The sequence below is a fragment of the Zosterops lateralis genome (assembly GCF_965231275.1).
Source record: "Zosterops lateralis genome assembly, chromosome: 3".
Classification (NCBI taxonomy): Eukaryota; Metazoa; Chordata; class Aves; order Passeriformes; family Zosteropidae; genus Zosterops; species Zosterops lateralis.
The window spans coordinates 41163505-41187969 of NC_139764.1; the positions used below are offsets into that span (position 1 = coordinate 41163505).

At 35.8% G+C, this 24465-nt stretch overlaps 1 protein-coding gene across 2 annotated transcripts in view; it reads left to right on the top strand.

The window, feature by feature from the left end:
* The window catches only part of FAM120B (family with sequence similarity 120 member B), a 70261-nt gene that overhangs the window by 8661 nt on the left and 37135 nt on the right, over positions 1 to 24465 (top strand). For both annotated transcript variants that reach the window (XM_083857696.1, XM_083857695.1), the window contains exons 3-6: positions 313 to 493; positions 6438 to 6533; positions 12423 to 12595; positions 16414 to 16506. In XM_083857696.1, coding sequence (XP_083713822.1) covers positions 313 to 493; positions 6438 to 6533; positions 12423 to 12595; positions 16414 to 16506 — 543 coding nt within the window. The remainder of the gene's footprint in view (positions 1 to 312; positions 494 to 6437; positions 6534 to 12422; positions 12596 to 16413; positions 16507 to 24465) is intronic.

Here is a 24465-nt window from a genome sequence, read left to right on the forward strand (position 1 = left end):
CAGGAATTCAGAATTAATTTTAAGAATTATTACTTTCTAGAAAACTGTTATTCAAGCTCCCAAGTTTTAAGAATTAAAGGAGGGGCTAAGAAAGGCAATGATGGTTTTCCTGGGGATTCCTGTCCACAAAAAGATGGATGTCTGAAAATATACTATATTGGTGTTATTTGGAAAAGCACTTGTTCCCTCCCTGGCTATTCCCTCCATTTCTTCTGATAGAGAAATATCTATTTCCTCAAACAGTGAATACATTTTGTTACTTTTTGATTCTTCTTAATTTTGGAGATAATGCCTTCTTCCTTCTTTGAACAGTTAGCTAAAGAACAGCATATCCAATCTGAAAATTATTGTATCTTCAATATCCTGAGTCATGGAGAGATTGAGTGCAGCAACTCCTTGGAAGATGACTATGATACAGAGATTCCTGGGCAGGCACTTATCTACCGCCCTGCTCGGCAGCATATTTATTCTATCTTGTTGGAATCTGGAAAAGGTAAGGATTAAACTACTTACACCATTATTTAAGTATACTTTTAATTTTGAAATATCGAATCTTGAATTCATTGCCTCAATGATTCTATCAGCATTTAGGATAGAAAATGCGTTTAGGATAAAAACTCTGAGCAGATGGAATGTAATTCTTATGGAAGTAAGAGAAAAATGTGAGAGTGAAATTGTGGGGCTTTTTCTACGTGCTGCTCCATTTCAGTGCTTTTAAACTGATTTTAAAATTTGGAGCTTTTTTCCTTGCTAAATGGGAAGTTGTGAAAGTTGTTAATGATCATAAGATTGAGCAAAACAATGATCTCTAGGAGATTTTTGAAAGTTTGAATGTATATAGAACCTAATGTTGCTTTGATAAGTGTGGCTCTGGATGAATTAGTGAATTGTAATACACTTTTTCAGAACAATAATGCACTGTTAAAGTTTTACCTTCTGTTGATTTTAAGTCTGCAGTTTTCAGAACAGTCAAATACAGTTACTGTAATAACACAAATGCAAGTAGCCATGCCAGCAATTACTAGTTCTTTCATCCAAGTGCTAGAAAATATGATTTCCTTATCCAGGGGTATAAACAGATTCGGTAGCAGGTACTTATATCTGTGCTTGCATTCATCTCCTTGAAGACAGAGGGTTCTTTATTCACATCCTTGGACCAATTTCATGTTCTTAAGACTTCCATTAGTTAAGTGTTATCTTTACAGTGTCTTTCAGCCAGTGAGTTGAAAATTAAAAGTGTACTGAACTTTTATTCTTTTGAATGTGTTGATTTCTCCATGGTAATTGCTTTACATTTTATTGATGAAAGTGCACCGCCATCAACCCTAATATCCAAACTATTTGCTTAGAAAGGCACAAAAAGGTAATTAAGTACATGACTTCCCTCAGCAGCCAGAGGTTGAAGCTGTGCCATAATAGGAAAAACTGAATCAGAGTTTACATAGCAATTTGGAGAGAATAACAAAAATCTCAGCAGTAATCATGCATATCTGTCATTTTTCATTTTTTGGTGTACTGCCTCCAATTTTTGTAGATAATTATAACTTAGTTGGGTTTTACTTATTCATCTAAACAGCAGGATATTCATTGATGTTTTCAGAAACATCCAGACCAAAATTCCTAATTAACAATTGTTGCTGCAAGATGGCAGGGTAGTAGACAGGTTAGCATTTGTGTTACAGTGGTTTTAGTACTCAAAGAAGATTAGAATTGAAATACAGAAACATTTCTTTAGAGCCATATTGAAAATGAAATTTTAATATGAAAGTTTAAGGAAGTGATTTTAGACTAAAACCACAGATAGCATGTATTATTTATTCTCAGTTCAGGCTTCCAATTCCAGAGAAAATTTTCTAAAGTCATAGTACACCCTCAATTCTTAACCCTTCCAGAAAGGTAGGTAGATTGTCTGCATGGATGCCCCTATTAAATCTACATTTTCAGTGCATGTACCTGCCTCTAACTGTTTTAACCATGTCACTTCCTAGTAGTTCATAGGTTATTTTTAATTTTAGTGTGTATCTGCTTCTAAGTCAAGAGTGTAGATCATTAGTCACAGTCTGTATTGGCATGCATAGATATGTGTAAGCACTATCTTTTTATGGATTCACACCTACAAAGAAGTTGTGTTCTTTACAAAGTAAGTAGAATCCTTTGCCAGTTTCCCTCAGATGAGGTCAAGTTGACTGTTTTTTGTAATTTGATAAGGGATAGGATGGGAAGAAGCGGTCTAGTGTCTGTCTACTGTCTGTAGGTTTTAGTATAATGTAGAATCATGTTGGATTAGCATTAAAAAAGAGCTTACTGGAACAAGACAGCGAATTAAATTATTCCATATGGGGTCTGCCACCATTATACAGCTGCTGATGTAGCACATATGAAGCTAACTTTACTAACTCTGCACAATGTTCCAGTTTGCAGTGGTGACATATGTGTTAGTGATCCTCTTTTTTACTCAATATCATCAAGTAAAATATGGTGGAAACTGACTTCTTTGCAGTTTGCAGGTCTGCTTGCTAACTGTTAATTGGCAAAGCAGCCAAAATTTGGTAAAAGCAGTGGTTACAGTTTTAGTAAGAACAGGTTAAAGCTAATGTAAACTGTTTGCCCTACTCTGAAACAAGAGACTCTTAGTTTTGAATGTCTAGGTTGTGATTTCCAAGAGTGCCCAAGAGACCCACAAATCCATAGGAGCAGGATGTCATATCCTTTGGAACTATACCATACCACTTTGCCTGAAGCCATAGAGAGATAAGTGTTGCTTTTGCTATCAGTGCCACTTTAAATAATTCACTTGCACAGCCATTTGTTTCAGTCCCCATGCATCATCTCAGTCAGACTGGTGCAGCTGTTTGTGCAGCTGTGTGGTGGCCTAGTTTGAAAAACTGAAAATAGCCTCTGTCTCTCTTCCTTGCCTTTCTTGTAGGCAGGTAACTAACCTGGTCTGTTTCCCTATCTGGCTCTGTGTAGCCACAAACAGCTGTGGTGAAACACCCTGAGGGAATGGCAGGGAGTGGGAATGAGCAAATCAGTGCCTGACTGTAAAAGGTAGCAGTGCTGCTGAAAGAATTGCTTACATAACATAATGTAAATTGCCTTTGGTATAGTTTGGTGTATGGTAAGCATTCATGTACCTTTACTCATGGAAATGTTGGAGAATCATAGCCTTACTTTTGACCCTACAGAAATAAATGGGGGGCTGATAGTGATTCTGACAACATGGCATTTGTTGCCTGTGTGTTCCAAAAGTACATTTATAATTAATTGAACCATTTCTGATCAATATGTGAAATATTGCATACAGCGATAGAAATTGTCAACACTTAAGCATCTTTCCGAGAAAAAGTACTTTTGGAAAAATTCGAGTAGGAGGGGAAAATAACAGTAAATATTACACCCTGATAGGCCAGCCAAGCTTTCTTATGTGTGCAAAGAGTTCAGAACAAAGCCAGCAGGTTTTGGCACTAGCACAGTCCATGGAAATACCTGCACCTGCATGTCCATTGCCAATTAGGAGGTTATGTAATGTAGGCTGAGCCCGTGGCCAGCTCCTCGAAGTCCTGGCATCACTCCCAGTTCTAACATTAGCAGGCCAGACTGATCCTTGCTTTGACACTGTCAAAAACAGTCCATTAGCAGAATTTTTGCCAGTTATCACCAGTGACTGCTCAGGAGAGTTGGCCTTGTTGCAGGGGTAGAGGAACACGCATAACAACATTTTCCAACTGTCTCATGTTTTGCACATAGCTGAAGCTTTCCTTAGGCTACCTAAGCAGTGCTTTCACAGGTCATTCAGAATCTGTTTAAACAAAGGAACTGCTATTTTTTTTTTTTCATTTCGTTGCTGATATTTTTTGAGAAAAAAGTTTGAAAAATTAGTGGGTTTTTTTTTTCTGAAGACATTTCCATGCAGGGAGGGTTGACATTTAGTAATCATATCTCCATTTTATCCTTGGTATGTTAATGTGCTGTCAGTTTGCAGGACTTTGCTTTCAGCTATATTTATTTGGCTGTTTATGTGAACAGTAATACACTTCTGTTACGAATGGAGTATAATAACATAGCACTTAGCTGATGTGGTGCTATGTCCTGTACCTACATTCATAAACATTAAAAGAATGAAACTCTGGGCTTCCTACTGACTTTTTACTGTGCATGAGTTCAATGGTTGATGTCAAAAATAATCTCTCACTAGTATTTAGAATCAAAACACATTTTGGTAAGTTTTTCTATGAGTTATGGAACTCATAAAGAGCAATGTTCCCCACCAGCAAAGTTTTTATATTTCCATGCTTCTTTTTACCATCTTAACTTCTCCTTGTGTCCTTGACAATTCTCTCCTGCAGTATATGGTGTTCCTAAGCATGCTCCCTATTGCCTCCTGCCCTTCCCAAATCCCATCTACCTTTTTCCTCACCTCTAGCTCTTTTACAGCCATTTGTGAATTGATTTGCCATTCAGTCTGTTTGGATACAACAGGTAAGTTGACTTTCCTGCCTTTCTTTCAGTTGGTGCCCTACTAGGATTCCTCTTTCAGCTGAGTCTCCAGTTTCACAAAATGTGTAGGACTGAAATAATTTCTCCTTTGTCAGACTTAGTTGAAACAGAGCAGTGCATCCAGGACTTAATTATAAGACAGATGTACTAATTGTATTAGGTTTGCCTCCTTAAGAAACCAGGCTAAAATTTAGGAGTCTGAGTGAGCTGAATTAATTGAATAAAGCAGAGTAAACTACACACTAAATCTTAAAACCAAATGCTAAAACATCAGAATGTTTTGAAAGTGACTTTGGGTTGTTTAATTGGAGGGTTTTGTTCATGAAATAGCATTGTCATAGACAATGATTTATAATGAAGATGTGAGACTATTCAGCTACTGGAATGTACAGTTTAAGGTTCCCCCCCCGCCCAGTGTAAGCATTTTTAATTTTATTTTTAATGTCATTGGTTTTTGAACAGATAAGCATGGCAAGCCAGGTATAATACTGTCCCTCAATAGTCCATGTGTTTGTTCTTCAGTTCCTCATCTTTATTGGGAGTTTGTGCTGCAGGTTCCGAGAGGGAGGGAAGGGAAGGGAAGGGAAGGGAAGGGAAGGGAAGGGAAGGGAAGGGAAGGGAAGGGAAGGGAAGGGAAGGGAAGGGAAGGGAAGGGAAGGGAAGGGAAGGGAAGGGAAGGGAAGGGAAGGGAAGGGAAGGAAGGGAAGGAGCAGGGTTGTAAGACAGATTTGTTGTATTCTTTTTCCCTTCTCTTACCCCTGACACTAGAAACACATCTGAGGAATTTTTGCCTTTGCACCATAGCATACTAGTTGTTCATTCATGCCAACAGTTATCTCCAGCTATTGAGCTACAAGTGAGATCAGAAAATTAATGTAATAAAACCTTTTTGGGTGAACAAGGAAAGGACAGTGTTTGAAAGATTTGTTTGGAAAGTTTTATTCTAGTGGAAGTTTTTGATTAAGGTTCACAATGTGGCATCGGAAATACTCATGCAGTAAATTTCAGGGAGTTTGGAATTGGTGATAGAAGGCAGGAATTTTTAAGAATAGTTGTTTCAGTACTGGTTGAGAGCTTGAAGAAATTAGAGATGCAATTCTGTGAATCTGGAAAGGGACAAGGAAAGGCAAAAACTAAAATATTTGAAAACACTACTCCAAATGCCCAGGACTAGCTAAACCTCTTCAATTAATTCTGTATATCAGACTACAGAGAGTGGAAATTTAGGGCACTATGACATGGCTACCATCAGCAAAAATCTGGACAGAAGTAAAACAGCATTGATAGTAACACTGATTTTATGTTTGTTTGGGTTTTTTTTTTTTGATGAAGATTTGCATTGGAATGATTTTGAGCTGACTGTTGTAAATTGGATAGCCTGCGTTTCAAAAATTCTTAAATGCATGATTTTTTTCTCCTGAGGATTGGTTTGTTTGGGTTTTTTAAGCATGAAGTAGTTAGATGTACAATTCCTGTAGTGAATTTTTAACTTAAGGGGCATCTTTAGGGGGGCTCAGCAGGGCTGAGGTCAGAGACTAGGAAAGCCACTTGAAATATGATGTATAAACAATTCCTTTATGCTCAATAAACTAAAAGCTGTACATCCGATGGTGGGATGAGTCCATTGCTGCCAGCTTTCAAATAACCATCAATAGCCTAAGCCTGTTTGGGAATGTTTTCCACAGACTCTTGTACTTAAATTTTTGGTTGCAGTTCCCTAGTCCAAACTCATGTTTATAGTACACAATTGAAACTCTCTTTATTTGTTCTGATGATTACTCATAAAGATACTAAAACTATTTTTTCTTGGTTTGTTTCTAAAGCTGAGCAAACAAGTCATCAAGAAGTGGCTTCTATTACTTTAGAATCCTGATCACAGCTGATTGCAGCTGGTGTCAATGCTTGCATTTGACTTACTGATCCAAATCTGTCTTTTTTAGGTGGAACCTCTCCTGTGGTAAAAGAGTGGTTTGTCTATTTTGGAAATCCTCTCAAGCAGCCGGACCTGATACAACCTGTACAACCTTCTGTTACAGGTAGAATAAAAATGTGTATAAATCTAAACTGAAATAATCACTTCACTAAAATGAGGTGGAATCCAGGATGACTGTAGAGAAGGAGCTAAAGAGCTGCATGCTTGTAGTTGCTTTTAATTACCCTTTGTAATTATGTTTCCATTCAGCTTTGAGATACGTGTTATTGCTGGCTGTTATTGAACCCAGCGCTAATTGAAAAATCAGTTCTAAAATGCAGACCATTTCTTAGAAGTTCTAAATACTGCTCTAAGGCCAGGATAGGTGGTGTGTAGGGCCATATTAAAACTCACCCATTAAGCTGCTTGACAGATTGTGTTAATGAGAATAGTGGAGAATGTTAAAAAGAAAAGTAATTTTTAGATCATCTCTGACAACCCAGAGAGAAATTCCAGCTTTTAATTAAAAAATAAAATAAAATAAAATAAAAATAAAAAATTGGGCTATCTGTTTCTGTGAAGCTGTTTCTACTCACTTAAGCCTTACACATTTTGTGTGTTTTGTCTTCTTCCCTTTGGTAAAAAAACATTAATGAATACTTTTAGTGAAATTAGAGTTTAAAGAAATGTGTTTCATTTATGAGGAAGTATCATACATTTCAGTGAAAAGATTGAGCACTGTATATATAGATGTGTGTGTATGTATATATATACACACACATAATTGTATCATACACTTTAAATTTAGGATGGGGAGTAAACAATTTTGTTATGTCAGGGGGAATATTCTTCTTAATGTTCATTTGTCCATGCAGTTGTAGTCATCCTTGTTCTCACAGCTCTCTCTCTTTGTCATCTGTAATCAAATGGATCAGCAGCTCAGAGATTTTTCTAGTCTTTCGCATGAAATGTATTTGTTCCATCGATATACAATACCATTGATATTTTGTTAAGAAAAGTTACTATCTACTCAACTTTTGGACAGTAATTACCAGTTCATCTTCCCTCAGCATCCAGAGCCTTCTGTAGTAGTCCTTGTGTTGATCTGGTCTAAATGCAAATTCAGAAGTTCAGGCACTTCTTTGTAAATTTATAGTAAATTTTCTTTTAAGGCATCCAAAGATGACACATTTATTTTCATATTTGAAACTCATATATTTAATGAGAGCCTTTGAATTCAAAGATGAAGGAAAACCAGTTGCTTTTTAGATATCAGCCTTTTCAAAATCCTTTTTAAAGGACTGTTTGGAAAGAAATAGGTTTTTTAGACAAAGTACAAATGAGTTTTTATTTGATATACAGTACTTTCACTGTCCAGTACCCGTGACACAATATTAGGGGAGTGATTATCCAATTGGCTTTATGACAGCATGAAATTGCTGTGAAATTTTCCAAATGGAATATGAATATGCCGAGTAAAAAGTGATCAGTCTGTCCTGTGCAACTGTTTTATTTCAGCATAGTGGTCTGGGAGCATGCTGCAACACAAGGAAACAAAACTCAACAAAGTATAAACTGTACCTATGTAGTTACATTTTAAATTGTCTGCAAATACACTGTATTTATTGTTGTGAAATTTTCCATCCAAGATAGTATACTTCCTCCATTTCTGGAGAGGAATCCACTTAATCTCATGTACTCTGGATCTATAGCTCTGCAAACATACAACACATAGAACCCACCTTCATGTTGACAATAAACAGGATTTTAAGTGTGTTTGTTTATAGCAACCACATAAATGGAGTTTATAAAAACAGTGTCTTCTCAGATACAATCTTTACTAACTCAGTAATGAAAGGCTGTTCAACCAGACTATTAAAAAATGGGAGGAGGACTTTTAGTGTTTATTTTTAGTGCTCTGTTGTCATTCCTTCAGCAGACAAATATTTTTCTAAAATTTTTGCAGTCCATATTTGTATGCCTTACATTCGCTCATGCATCTTTGATTTTCCACAGCATGACTTTCTAATTCACCAAATAAGGTTCTCAACAGCACATCACATTTTTCAGACAGGGATCATATTTAGAGCTAAATTTAAAGTTGTTTTAGGAAGTTAGAGTTCAGTTCAAGGCTGTCAATCAAGATCAGGTTACTCAAAAAAAAGCAAAAAAAAAGTTACCAAAAATCTATTTGAAACATCAGCTGTACTGAGAATATATTGAAAATCCTAACTCTTCCAGTTTGATTTAGATTAAAAAGTGTAAAGAAACTGTGAACTTTAAACTTTAGTGTATGTAATGATACATAATTTAAATTTTGCATTGATCTTAAAAAAACGTAGAATTCCTACTGACTTTTTGTGTGTGTATAAAACAGCAGAAGTGCCTTGCATCTGGAAAGATTGCGGGCGATAGATTGAATGTTAGCTTTTTAAAAAAACAAAATATTAAATCCTAAAGGCAGTATGGTAAGTAAGATGATAACTTCAAATATATATATTTATATTATATTATATTATATTATATTATATTATATGTATTTTTTATTGAGAGACAGTCTTCTGAATTAGCATCTGTGCTTGCTTGCATTGTCTGTGTCTCTTTCTTCCTTCTAGAATGTTTCATTTCAATTGAATGAAAATGATCATGATTTACACACATTGACAGAGCAGCACTTATATTGATAGAAAGTGTCACTGGCAAATCAATTCTTTTAGAAGATCCATGATCTAGGAAAATACTGTTTCACATATCTTGTGAACATAGCATGTATATTTGATATGTGTGCAGTTTATGTGTAAAAAAAGTTCTGAAAGAGTTCTGAAGTCTTTGCTGGAAATGTATAGATTCTGCTGTTCATTTTATTTTTGAAAATGCATTGGCTATTGTAGCTTCATACCACGGAGTTTGGATGTACTTTCAGTATTCTAATCACTGCATCCTTCATGAATCTGTAATGAGTATGTTTAAGTTCAACATGCTCTCAGTCTTTAATGGTCAGATTTAATTGACATTTGAGTTTTTTGCCACAGTTGTTGAGAGGTTACTGTTGACTGTTCCTAGCAAGTATATTTTTATAAACATATTTTTATTGCTCAGTGTTTGTATGAGCATGTAAAAATGAAGACGTAATAAAGTTCTATTACTGGTGTTATAAAAGTTCGATAGTCATTACTTCAAATGTATATGACCATTTACTGTTATACATTTACATCTGTATACACAGTAATGATGTGTTTAAAGTTGATACAAACGTGAGGATCACCTTTGTTTAAGTGTTGAGTTAAATGATATCATAGAATTAATGCATTGCACAACTTTTGCACGTATTGCATATCCATAAAACGGTTATTGAAATTCAAACAGGTGAAATTAATATTTATGTAATCCCTTGAAGTGCTGTTGTTTCTCGTGCTGCTTTCTATATGATAAGGGTATAAATGTGAGTATATAATGGTATATAATGTGAGTATAAAAGAAAAGGTAAAGAGATTTGTCCATTTTTCTTTTTTTTAACTTGTGGATTGTCTGGTTTTGTGTTTATCCAAGTACTATCTTACCTCCATGGAAGTCTTTTTAAACCTTTGCTTCTTGGGGTTCCTGAGGACTTCAGTTCACATAGTGCTGAATATGGTTTTCACACGTTTTTGTGAATGTTGAGAGTAAATATTTTTGCATATGTTTGTGTAATTCGTGGGAAACTGTGGTTCCACAACTCCCACAGATAATTTTGTCATTACTAGTCTTTATAGTAAAGATGTTTCAGTTAGGTACATATAGTGATGTTTTGGTGTGTTTTCCTTTAGTTACTCAGTTTTAGTTGTTTTTTAGGTTAATTTAGTAAATATATGGACATGTTCAGAAAATAAATTTTTTCTCTTGCCTATTCAAGTGGATTTCTATTTCAGAAATGTTTTCTAATTACTGTAAATAATGTAGTGAGGATGTACCTAAAGCAGAGAACATTTTGAACTGCATGTACGGTATCCTAAAGTCATTAAACTTTAGGATATTTGTTTCTTTGTTTTACTTATCTTTGATTTGATATAATAGATTAGTCTTGGGTATTACATGGAATTTTATTACTTGAGGAAAGGAACCCTTCAGAAAAACAGTGCCTTTTGTTGGTGTGTTCCAAAAGGAGACCACATCAAGTTTTCTTTCCCAGAGTAAATAACTCATCAGTACCATTTTTTCCCAGGCACAAGTAGATGTTTCTGAAAGTGTAAGAAACTGTTTATGGAAGAGATGTCTTGAATTTTTTGTTGAGCTCTCTCAATATAGATCTGTAACCTTGAATATTGACATAGTTAATGGTTTTCCTCTGAAGAAAGAAGGATTTCTGTTTTTAGATATGCCTCTGGACGCAAAAGAGAACTTTCCTTTTAACTGCTTCTTTGTATGCAGAAACCATCAAAACTATTTGAGTTTACCCATTTACAGATAATTGTCTCACACATAAGGGTTGCTTGGGCTTGGTAGGAAGAGTTGACTTTGTTTGGGTTTCGTGTGTATTTGATTTTCTTCCTGGAAGTTGGTCTCTGCCGTTCTTTTTTTTCTTATGGCAGCAATTACCAAAATCAAAACCAGTAATGTGAGTCTTACCGTGCTGTCTGTACTACCCCACTCACTGCCACTATTTGTGTTATCTCTTACCACATTTCTCCAATCAAGCAACTGGGTTTTTTTCTTAATAATACATTTCCCGTAGAAATAAGGTTAGAAACTTATGGTTTATATGATAGTAATTCTTTTTATGGTTAAAACTTTTGACAGGAGAGTTAGCCTTGAAAATAGTAAAGGAAACATCCATCAGGGAGATAAAGAAAGAAAATACTAACTTTTCTTCTAGTTTCCCCCTCTCCAAAGAATTAGGACCATTTGGTTAATGGGCTTTCCTGGCTAAATAAACATCATCTATGTAGATTTCAGCACCTTGTCACTTTAACCATTTATTATCACCAAGTGTTCCTAACTGGTCTGCAGCTGCTACATGTCACATAAAAAAGGAAGAGGTGTTACCAAATGTAGCTTAATTAGTCCACATTTAAAATTCACACCTCATTTTATTTAACTACAGAAGCAGCCGTACTTTATGGTACGATTCTGTCTTTTATTGAGATTCGCAGGCATAACCAGTTAGCTGTTCTGTTATTTCATGTGCATTACTGTTTATTTTGATAACAGATTAAATGTAATTTAAATGAGGAGCAAATTTTGCATTAGCCCACACATGTCACAAGCTGGGAGATGGCAGCATGGGGTAAATATTAAGGATTTAGAGGCAAGCATGGATGATACTAGAGAAAGTCTGGAAAGATCCATTATTCATAACTGATGACAGTTCTTTTGTGTGTGTTTGCAACAGTGCAAATACAGTAGCCTAGGAAGTGAAAAAGACCAGATCTCCTTGGTTTTTATTCCCAAACTAGAACGTGCTGCAGGGGAGTCAAACCCACACAGTGCCTTGTGGAGAGTGCCTGCTCAGCACCGAGTGGCATAGGTGTTCCTTAAAACAAGTGATCATGAGGGAGACAGTGTGAGCATCCTTCAGAAACCCTGATATGTTAACTCTAGCAGAGAGAGAGAAAAACAGATTTGGCTGTTCTCTGCTGAATCACTGTTTTATGAGTAAGTTAGCCTCATCTAATGCTGTGCATGCACAAGGGAAGGAACACGCTTGCAGGCAAACTTTGCCCTTGCATAGGTTAAATGCTTGCTGTCTCAAGGTTGTCTGTGTTATTGTAAGGGTTGAATTCAGTCCACTCTGCCTAAACATGCCTGTATTCAATAAATTTTGTTTAAATTACAGGCCATTTTTTTGTTGTTGTTTTTTTTTTTTCAAATGCAAGTTTTGTCAAATACATTTTATTTTTGACTCTGTGGTCCTGACAAGTGCCAAGAGCCTTTCATTTCCTTTCCTGCCAGAGCAGTCATTTCCTTTCAGATTTTAATGAGGTAGACATGTTTTATCTTGTTGCTGCCAAAATAAAGTAATGGATTTCTTTTGTAGGTGGAACACCTAATTTGAAAACACTGTGGCTTGCCAAAGGGCCTGACGTGGAGAAGCAACGGTATAGTACATTTCTGGCATGCTTTCACCTTCAAGATGAGATGGAAGAACTCCAGGCTCTGGAAGCACCTGTTGCAGGATTCTGCTGCTTGCTGGCCTATCTTATGATGCAGGTAATAGGGACAGTTTCTTTTTCCTTAGCTGTCAGCCCTGATTAGTGCTAAGGACAAATAAACTACTTTTTGCTAGCCTGTGCTGGGCATTTCTCTTAATCCGTACTGTAGGCATAGTGTACTGCATGACAGTATTTTTAATTACTCAACTTAACGTGCACCATCCTGTTCAAGAAATACTTGGAGTTTTTAGTAGATAATCATAACTCTCACATGCCCATGACAAATCCCCTCAAGCAGTCTAGAAGAGGGAGTATAAACTGAGGTGTTTCCCCTGCTCTTTGGGACCTGTTTGCAAATTAAAGTTGCTCCTTTTGTGTTTCCTTTGTGTCATCAAAAGGAGACATTCCCTCAGGTGACTATGCAGACTGTGCAAACAGACAATATAAATATTTAGTCAGCTCCCACTACTTTTTCATGCCTTCTGGTCAGTCTACTAATTCTCAAGCCAGAATTGAGGATATGGCTCTTCTCATTAAATTCTGAGTAATAGGGGGTCATCAGGTAGCACTTCCAAATTCTATAATTTGGAATTATAATTCCAAATACTTGGCAGCCTGCAGACTACCTTATTTGTAATAAAAAGGGACACAAGATTAAATACAATATTGCTTCATTATTTACTTCTCTCTTAGGTATTTAATATATTGTCTGTACTTGCCACATTTCAAATAGTGATCTCACAAGCAGATTTTCCTCTCTGAGGATGAGCAAATTATGCATTTGTCTAATCTGATAAGCTCAGCTTCACAACTGAACTGCATTTTTTCTTTTGTTTTGCTTTTTAATACTTCAGTTTCCTCAATAACAGATTTGTACTGGTGTGTGATACGTGAAAACAAATTCTCCCCGACTTTTCCTTTCATTTCCCTTCATGTGTTTATTCAAAGTTAGATGACATATTGAGGAAGTACAGATGGGAATTACACAAATGATCCATATCTTTAATTTTTTGTATAATACAATACAAATTGATTTTTTTTGAAAATAATACTTACTAAACATCATTTCATGCCTTGAAGTTTCAAGTCAGCAAGATACATATCATGTACCTACCTTTTAACACACTTGAAGTATTTTCCTATTAGAATATGAAAATGCAGTTTCATTTATCACTATTTCACTTATTTATTGACTTATTCTGTGTACCCTTTCATAGCATGATAACTAAATTAATTCAGAAGGTGGGGTTAAGAAGAGAAGTAACAGGATGGAACACCTACAGAAATGTGGATTTACTGAACCTCGATCACAAGATATTAATAAAATAGAAAAAAATGCTTGTCAGGAAAATAGTTTTCAGAACTTATTATCCAGTGGCTACTGTTATAAACAGAGACAAAATCACATTTACAGCTCTTGCTTTCAACAGGAGTAACAGCAGAATGATCATGCAAAGGGCTCAGTTTGATGGAAGGTTTTTCATGGCAGTGACAGTTTCTCAAGAATTGCCCCATTTTCCTCATCCTCTTCTGCCCTCGGAGTTGCACTGATACAATCTGCTCTGGGAACCAGACTGGGGAATCGATTTGGCATAAAATGTTTTTCGTTGCTGAATTAGTTAAACTCTTGTTATTTCTCTGATATTGTCTGTTTGTTCTCTTGGGATGTTTGAGAGGAAAACGTGAGGGCAAGAGTGTCAGTAGCCATGCTTTGAGCTGGCCATATTGCTTCCATTTGTTTTATAGCTGAGAAAACAAGGCTTGTCTAGCCGTGTTCTGACTCTTGTCTTTACACTTCAGTCATAATTTTTTATTAGAGAAGGAAGTGAATTGTTTCCTCAGAAATTATTTAAGTTGAGAAAATTGTAGGTTGCCTTGAAGCAGGCCCGAAGTCTTCCTTTAGCTCATATGAGGGAAAATAAACTTCTTAAAATTTTCATTACTTATAATTCAATCTAAGCTAAAAATGAGGGGTTTGCAGGAACCAGCATACTGACCAACCCATCTGACTGTCTCAGAATGTATGTGCAAGTATTTAATGAAAACTTCAGATGCATTCTTTTTAAAGTGAGAAAAAAAATTCCAATGAACAAACCTTAATTGTGTAAAAAAGCACGTTGATATGAAAAATGGTTTTTTCAAGGGTACCTTTAAAATATTTTCTAAATTAAGAGAAAAATTCTCTAAATTAAGAAAAAAATAGTGAAAAAATTGCAAAATATTAGGTCTGTCTTTAAAGTTGGCAAAGCAGTGAATGAGTTCAAATCAAACAGTGAAGCCTCCAGACAATGGGGAATTTTCTCTTTCAATCTCTAACAGTTTTGGGTTAAATCTGACAGTGGAATTGTGATAACTCACCAAGTTTGATTACTGAATAAAATATTTCTCTAAAGAAGTGTTTTTACATTCATATTTTTTTTCACTGATCTGCTCTGTTAGGGGCATTTTCTTGCTGTTGTACTTGCAAGCAATCTTTGATTTATTTTTCTTAGGGCAAAATTGTGCAAGTATTAAGAATTGTTTTGTAGATAATAGTCACTTTTTCTGTTACTTAATTGTATAAAATGTGCAGGTTCAGTAAACCTCTCTTGTTGCCATCTACACAAAGGTGACACTTGACTTGAATTACAAGGTAAAGTAAGGCCATTATCAGATCTTAGCAGACAGGTGAAGTTAATGAATACCAAGGAGCATTTTGAAAGCTTAAAATGTTTCTGATGTCCCTCACATTCTTGTGCTTTATGCAAGATTTTACAGCATTATAGAGGGGAAAATATTTTATAGTTTGACAAGCAATGGGGTATGATTAAAAAAAAAAAATCCTGAATAGTGTTTGAATGACTTTTATCCTGTTAAAAGAAAAGCAATGCAGAATTTTAGGCAGCCTCTTAAGTGTTCTGTACATCCACAATACTCATTTCCACATTTTGCAAGAGGAACCTTTCCTCAAGTTCCAATTGATAAGGAGTTGTAATACTTTGTGGATCTCACTTTGAAGCTCTCAGTATATCCTCAACTGTGTAACAGATATGTGGCCTTGGTGCACTTGTATAATACACAATGTTTCCTAAGAGGAAGGAAAGAGTTAGAACTCAGCTGGTACTGTCATGGGATCATGCCAGCTGCACTCAAGGTGCTGTCTTTCTTCTGAGCTGATTGTGTGCCTCTGCAAAATCTCAAAACACTTTTTCACAGCAGAAAAATTCCCCCTTTAGTGATAGAAGTGAACTGTTACATCAGTTTAGAATTGTCATTTCCATTTCCCCACTTGAACAATTTAGGTTTTAATTTTTAGTTTTCCCTGTTTCCATATGTAGCCTCAAAAACTGAAAGAAATCAAAAATATTTTGATAAATCCTGGCATTTACATTAAAAATAGTTAATTGAAATATTTTAGAATATTTTTGAAATTTCTTACAGATAAGTGTGTAAGCATTTTTAAAAACTCCTAATGGTCATCATATCTGTGGCTCATTGAGGTGATTTTTATCCTATGTCTTGATTATAAAGGAAATTTTTTTTTAAATCTCCTTTTTTTTTTTAAACTATGCTTGATGTTACAGAGGAAGGAATTTCCTCTTATTAAAAACCTCTAAGGGAAGTAGAAAAGGGAATAAATGAAGGGTGGGCATTTTGTTTCGTGTGTGGAAATCCATGTGTATAACACTATACACAAATGTTGGGGTATGCATTTCATTCAGTCTGTGAAAGAAAGTATTTTGTTCCCTGTGCATTTTCCTAGATGATGCATTCATGGTGGTCATCATTACATGAGATCACTGTTCCAAGTTTGATGTGCTTGAACAAGAGATTCTATTTTCAGAAAAGTCCTCTTCAGAGCGTTCAGATAAAGTGCCATTTTTTCATCTGTTTTAGGTCAGTAGCCTATCTCTGGAGGACTTAAATGCATTTCTGGCCCTCATTCTCTGCCTCAAAGGGAAGTCAGCAGCTCAACTGACAGGCCTCCAGGTATGGACTGAATTGTGTAGCGTGAAATACTTATGGTAACTTGTGATAAATGTTTTGCGGGAGGGTAAATCATTCTACATTCATTTTTTTACAGATATAGGAGCTGAGGGTCAAGGCAAATATATAGGCTTTTCGTGTGCTGTATTTTGTGTGAATACTTGTATTTGCTAATCACACAAAAAAATTAAAATGGAAGGGACATTTTGTAGTGGTTGCAGTCCTAGAGTGAGCAAATTATTCTCAGATTTCTTCCTTCCTTAGCTTCCAAACTTCCTTCTGATGAAAAATTGGTGATGGTGAATCCTGTCTTACAACATTTCTTCATTTTTTTTTACAGAGGAGAATTTTGGGTTTGGATATAGGTTGTATGAAAATCCCTAGATTAAATTAAGTTTTGGTATTACTACTCGAGGGAGAAAACCTCGAGTTTAAACCTAACCAGAGAAATGTTACCTAATGTGACTCACTGCAGTGAACACCATTTGGATTACACTGTTCTGTAACTATTTGGAAGTTATTTTAAATATTTTATATATACTCCATGGAAATCTGTTATTTCCTTTCTTATCTTCTGCCTTTCTACATGTGGATTGAAGGTCCCTAGATGGTTATTGCAGAAGAACCATTTAAACAGTTCTTCCTGCATGTGAAATTATGCAAGAGTATTTTCAATTTCATAGCCTAGAATTGTAATCAAAGTATTAGCAGTGTATAGCACAGACTCCACAAGTCAATTGCTATTTGAGTTGTGGGTTTACATAAAACTAAGTAGGAAAGAGTTAGAAATGGGTAGAACCTTAACATACCTTCATTCTGTAAATCTTGCTTGTATTTCCAAGAAATTCCCCGTCTCTTTGAACAGAGAATTTTGAAAGTACTTTTTGTTGATCTCAAGGTAGCACTCCTGTTACTATCCATTTGTTTCCAGTGCACAAGCACCAAAATAACAAAACCAGTGTGATTCCAGTTCCATTATTTGATTCCTTATAACAGATGAAGTCCAGGCTCCTATAAGTTTCTTCTTATTCATGATTTGTAGCTGACCGTATAACAAAAGGGAGCAATGAAATGAAGACCATATGGAATACAGCAGAAATGTAGGATTTATTTCTGTCAGGTACATTACTGCACATAGTGTTGCACTCAGCATTGGAGGATCAGTACTTCATCAAGTCTGCATGGCAGTCATTCAGCAACAGCATAAAGGAAATCAAGCCCAAGCAGGAAGTGTTGAAACAACTTGTTTATAGATGCACTTACTGGGATTGTTACATAAGTTTCTAAAGTGTTTCAAAGTTTATTCTGCTTGAATTAGTCTTTTTGTGATTCATTTGTGTTGTGGCTCTTTGAAAATATAAATCTGCATTCCAAACTCATAACATTCATCAATGTATGCTACTTACCAGCACTGTGCTGATCAAAAGTTGTTCACAAAATTTTGTTACTTACCCACAAAGCTTGTGGCAGACCATCTGTGCACACAGAAGTGCATGAAGTGTGAAGCTGGTCTCACATAACTGTGTCATGTATCACTTTATGAAGTGGACAGAATGTTGTTGGAATTGACTTCTGTGTGCCATTGGCAAGTCCGTTCCAAAGTTATGTCACTGTGCTGCTTATATAAGCACTTCATGCACTGTCCCAGTGCCTTCTGTCTGCTGTGCTAGAAACCTACACAAGATGTAACATAGCTGAAATTTTTTGTACCAGGCCACTTTGTAGATCTGCTCCTTGTCTTATTCTATGAAAATTCATGATAGTGCCTTTGGTAATAGTTTGAGCCAGAATAAATCCTTCTGAAGGGAATAGTTAGGAAAGATCTTGGTGTCTTTCTCAGCTGAGGTTGTGAATACATAAATAAAAGTTTCAAAACTTTCCCTCATTGCCTTCAAATTAACCTCTTTTCCTGTGTTTTGATGACCTGAATTTCCCTGTGGAAAAAAGTTGCCGTTTCTCAGTTGTATGTGTATCTGTGTCTTGTCAAGCTGAATCAAGAAGAGAGAATTTAATAATGTCCTGGGAATTCTCTCTTGAAAGGTCAGGAGACTAAATAAACAGAATATCTTATACAAATATTCTAAGAATAATGATCAATAAAGCAAGCTTTTTGAGAATTACCATTCAAGCATTTAATTTTCAAAATCTCATCTCAGAATAGCTTAAACTGTTTTTACTCATTACTCTGTTTATTTAGTCATTTTACAAATTGGAGTTATGTTCAATAGAGTTATTGAGTTATTTTAACAGTTAGTGAATAAGGTATCAATAGGTATTTAACTGATTAATTTTCTAGATATTTGTGTTTAAAATCAAAGGATCCAATTGCAATGAATTACACTACCATGTAGTTGATTAATAAATGGAGTTTATAGTAAGAAATCAGGAATAGAGTTTAATCTGTTTACCATACTTCTATTTTCCATTGAAAAGTTAAAAGTGATCCCTAGAAACAGCTTAATCACAAAGCTTCCAAGGAAGTTATGTTAAGATTAGTCAGCGTCTGCAAAATTTTATGAAGATATTTTCTTACTTGCCATTTTGGACTTAACATTATAGTGTTATCAAATGTGGTAAAAATGTTTATTTCTTGTAAACAGTTCTGTGAAGAACACTAATTTAATTTTTTTAAAAATTCTCTCGGTAAAGAAGTCCATTATCAAATATGTTTTAGCAGAATACTTAACTTCCACTATGAAATATGAGAGAATATATAAATAGAGCCCATTCTGATGGAATGAAGAGAGCATTTCAGCCTTCACTTTCAGATCTACTTTCTAATATGCTGTCCATATTTCATAGTTAATGAGATCCATAAACCCACATGTCAATGGAACAGAAAAGTCTATGGTTTGAATAAAGTGGGTTAAAGCCATAAAAAATATACTTTATCTCATGCTGAAAGAAAGTGGGCTGTGAACATGTAACTACATTGTACATTAAATATTACTTTCTGAGAATAACATAATGTTTATACATGAAGATTTGATTATTTTTCAAGATCGATGGTTTCAAAATACCAAAATGTGCACACGATAAAAAAAAAAACATTTTTCTGGTTAGGTTTTTTCTGGTTTTCTTGTGCTGCCCCCCTTATATGGTAGATTAGCATTCTACTTTGTCCCAGCCTCCCATTGAGCTTATACATAAGGTCAGAATTAAATTTTGGACCCCAGGTTGTCTATTTCCCTTCTTTCTATTTTAATCTGGTGTGTGGTGTTGGCAAAAAGCCCAGAGAGCCATCAGTCTAACTTTGAGGCCACTGCAGAGAAAAAGAGGCACCAGCACTTGTGCTTCCAGACTTGTTTCTTATATTGTGCTAGCCCTGGTTGTTTACAAGTGCAATTACTGGTCAGCTTTCACCAGTAATGTGTGTAAAATACTGCCCAAACAGGACAAACCATAATGACTTATAAACACAATTCCATTTTTTGTAAGATTTCTCTAAATATATATCTATATGAAAAATTAGTATTGGAGGTGTAAAGCTGTGAATCACACCTTTTCTGAAAGTTGTGACCAAAGATGAGATGGAAAAATTTGGTTTAAAAGCAAATACAAATTGGAAATTGGTAGATGAATGTTGGGTCCTGATAAATGATTTTAAAAATGAAATGTATGTCAGAAAATAGGAAATCAAAGTTAATAGCAGGTGCGTGGGTGGATATACACATTACTGATGGAATTTAGGGCATTTGCAAACCCTTTATAGCTTTGCTTTAAAATGTCCCATTATGCCAGAATATCTGCTTAAGAGTAATAACATCTTTTGTACCACCTGTAAAAGGAGCAGTTTGGCTGTGTATGAGGTATAAGGCAGTCAAGTGCTGAAGCATATTCCTTCAATTTTTTAAGAGCTTTTTGTTATTTAAAGTTGTTAGTGGTGTGAAATGAACACAATCATTTTAAATGAAATTTTAAGATTCAGAGAGTCCTTGCAACTTGTTTGCAAATGAACTTTCACACAATACGTATTAGGTATTATTTAATTTGCTTTTAGAGTAGTAATAATAATAATAATAAATACTCAGCAAACTAGTTAACTAGCTTGAAAGCTGGAAATACCTTTAGCAAGAATTTTAGTTGCACAGAACTTTTGCGTATTTTTCATTGTACAATCTCATGGAAGCAAAATCACCTTGGTTTTATACCTTGTTTTGCCTTGGTGTTATACCATTATTACACAAGGTATTTTTTTCTGGATATTTTCCTGACGGATACTTGGCCACATCCATTTAAAATAGCAATATGTTTTAGAGTCATAAATAACAGTGTAGGTGTCTTGATTGGGATCCCTCAGATCTAAAGAAGGAAGTTGCTACATCTATTCTGTGTTTGTTCTTCTATGCAGATAGAAAAGCATAAGTAATACCCAGATTCTGAACACTCAGTAATTTCAATCTCCTGATATGTTGACAAGCCAAGCTATGTTTGTCAACACCATGATATATTTTTTCAAATGTGATATTTGAAAATGTGATATTTGTGTGTGATATTTTTCAAACAGACAGCAAACAGCCTTTTTGAGCTATCTGTATTTTTCAAAATATGATCGTTGAAAAAAATCCTTTTTTCCCCCCAGGGAGTGTATGTTTATTGTGTTTGTGTGACTGTTTTCTAATTAATATTTGATTGAAGTCTCATTGGATTGAGTAAAAGATAAAATGCAAGTAAGAATATTGTAAAGATCTTAGGGATAAACCCTTCTTATATATGAAGGACCTGCTTCTGTGATGTGAATTAGTATTAGCTCAAATGGAATTTGAGTGCATTCCCAGATGCTTTACTGAATCAGAGTTTATATTCCCTCAAAATTTGCATCTGTCAAAAGATTTTTAAAAATTATAGGCAAGATTGTAACTGGCAGGTGGTAGATAACAGGAGGGATTGAGGTGATTTGCTGATCTTGGCATTGCTTCCCAGCCCGTTTTCTCATCTGTGGTCTTTAGGTTTCCTCAATGTTCTGGGCTAATCTGGAACTGAAGTGCAGCAGTATGGGATGTGATTTCAAGTTGGGATTGGTTCAGTCCCTGTTCAAAATTAGAAATATTCTTCTCATACTCAATATAGTCTTAAATGATGAACCAGTCCACACAGAACAGTTCCACTGCACTTACATGGGTCAAGCATTAGTGCAAATAGAATTATGTTTCAGGAGCTGTAGTTACTCAGTGCTTACATCACTTTTCAAAGACCCATCTCTAAATTTGTGGCTATTTTCATAAGCATCTTTTGAAGTTCTGAAGGAAGTTTTCTTAGTCCACTGACAATTAGCTCTACCTTTTTTGCTGTTGTTGGTTTATAAGCCTATTAAAAAGAAACCTTAGGCTTAACTAACCTATTCAACTTGCAGACAAGGGTTGGTGTTCTGCCCCACTCTCCCCATTTTCTTCTTTGCAAAATTTGGCATATTTATTAGTATCAGGGTCTATTTCCCTGAAAATTTTTTGCAGTTGATGTGAGCCCTAGTACCAGAATTCACATAGCTGTGTAAAATTCCATTATATAAAATTGGCACAAATAGAAACCACAGCATAACTGAATTATCATGGTTGGAAGAGACCTCCAAGATCACCTAAAGAACATCCCCAAGTGCCACCTTCAGGTGCTTCTTGAACACTTCCAGACATGGTGACACCACCACCTCCCTGGGCAACTTACTCCAGTGCCTCGCCACTCTTGCAATGAAAAAAATTTCTGTTATCTAATCTTTATCTGTCCTTGTGCAGCTTAAGGCCATTTTTCTCTGGTCCTTTCACTTGAAGCATGGCAGAAGAGACCAACCCCCACCTCACTACAGCCTCCTTTTAGGTAGCTGTAGAGAGCTGAGTTGTAGGTCATCTCTTCTACTTCATGAAAAATATTCATTTGTTTAGATGGATTCTGCTTGCCCAGGCAGAAAATCTTGCACTAGGTTTTGAGCAAGGGTCTTAAAAAGAGGATTTTTATTCCTTTGTGGAAGATGGTCTTGCATTTTTCTGCATAACTGTGTAAGTTTGCTGTGTGTTTCTGTGAGTTTTCCCCTTTACTGTCCTGTAGCTCATAATTAGCAAGGTTTCAACATGGAAATAGGAGCAATATTTCAGTTATAAATTGCTTTTAGACTGCATATAGCTTAAAAAGTATTTCAGGATGCTTAAGGTAAAAGACACTCTGGAATTTCAGATAACAAAATTGCTGTTAATTTTTAATCCATACCCAATAATATTGCAGGAAGTGAAACATGGTTATTAGTAGTGAGGGTAATAAAGCTCTCCCAAAATATCAAGCAAACTGACAACTTTGAAAAAGCCAGAGATAACTTATTATAGAGAGGGGAAAATAAATATTTCTGGTATCAACTGACATTTTCCTGCCAAGCTTGTGCTGGTCAAAGTGTACGTTTACTTCTGAGTTCAATAGGAGCGAGCAGCCCACGTGGCTCAGAGGTGGTGTTTGCATGGCGTAGGTGGGGTTGCTCCCCACTGCCTTTGAGGGCTGACCTGTGTCCCCAAGGCAGGTGACATCCAGGGGCTGGAGCGGGGAGGGAATGGAGCTGTTGGAAGCGGTGGCACGCGCGCACCTGCCCGTCATCTGCTCAGGGCCGCCCGCACCTGCCCGCGCGCCTCTGTCACGCCTGAGCAGGAATGCGAGCTGCACATCTGTCCAGGCTTTCCCTGCAGAGCAGATGGCTGTGTGCAGCTTCAGAGAAGACTAGTGTTTTCTGAAATGAGCCACTTTAGATAGAGGTGGAGACATTTTTAGGCATATGGTTACAGTGCTTTAGTGGATTACTAGAGGTTTTCAAATCACTGTAGTAGAAATGTTCATCTGGAAGATATCAGAAACAGCAAGGGTAACCAAGAACTGATTTGTTCCCTTTCTTTTCAACTGTACCCTTGATTGACATGGCCATTGTTCAGGGGTTAAAAGTCAAGACAGTGTCTAGTTCCTATCTGTTGCTTCTCCTATGAGTTTGGTCTAATTGTTCAGTTGTTTCTTGTATTTTAGTTGTTGCTTGTAACAGTCATGCAGCAGTAGTCTCACTAATGTAAGTTTTTTAGACAAAAGTTCTGTGTAAATGTAAACTTTTAATATGTTAACATTAATATTGTTGTCATACAAGTATTCTCTTCCCCTTCATCTGTTTTGGGGTTATTTCATTTGATGTTCACTAAGAAACAGCTGAGATATGGTTGAAGGAACTTTTATAAAGAAATGGAGCTGTGTTAAGAGAAAAGTGATAAAAGTACATTATAATATGCCTTACCAGCATTGTTTTTTAGCATCTCAAGACATCATCACTTGTTAAGACATTCTAATCCCAGTGTTACAGGTGAGGAAAGAGCATACAGGGACAATAAACACCGATTGTGTAAAGGTAGTTGTGTATAACCTCCAAAGAAAATTAGTGATTAGTGATTTATGGAGAAATTTAGTTAGTTGTTTAATAATCTCATCAGCATGTCTAGTGTCACATTATGCACATTAAGTAAAAAGGTGTATTGCATTCATCTAGACTGCTATATATTACCCTGATAGATTTAAAAGAAGAGACATTTTCAGTTCCTTGTCAAGTATAGGTATTGGTTTTAGCAAGGACAGATAATGCATACCTAAGTATCTTTTCCTATTTAGCAGTAGTTTTCTATATACTCTCTCTGTATAGAATACACAAACACATCTTGGCAGAAAATGTTACTATGCTAGCACTTGAGTTCTGAAAGTTCCTCAATGAGAGCTTTACTTTTGAATGTAATAAAAGCAGAGCTCTGCCAATATACTTTTAAAAATCCATCCCTCAACCTGCTCAGTCCTTTTAACTTTCTAGCAAAATCATACAATTGTATGTTGTATTTGTACCCTGAGGCTTCAGTACAATAGAGGAATAGTTCAGGCTAGGAGCAATGGTAAGTAGTATTTTTCAATTACAGGAGGCTGAAAGCATAGTGTTGTTCTGCAGGAAGTTTATTTTGGCACAGC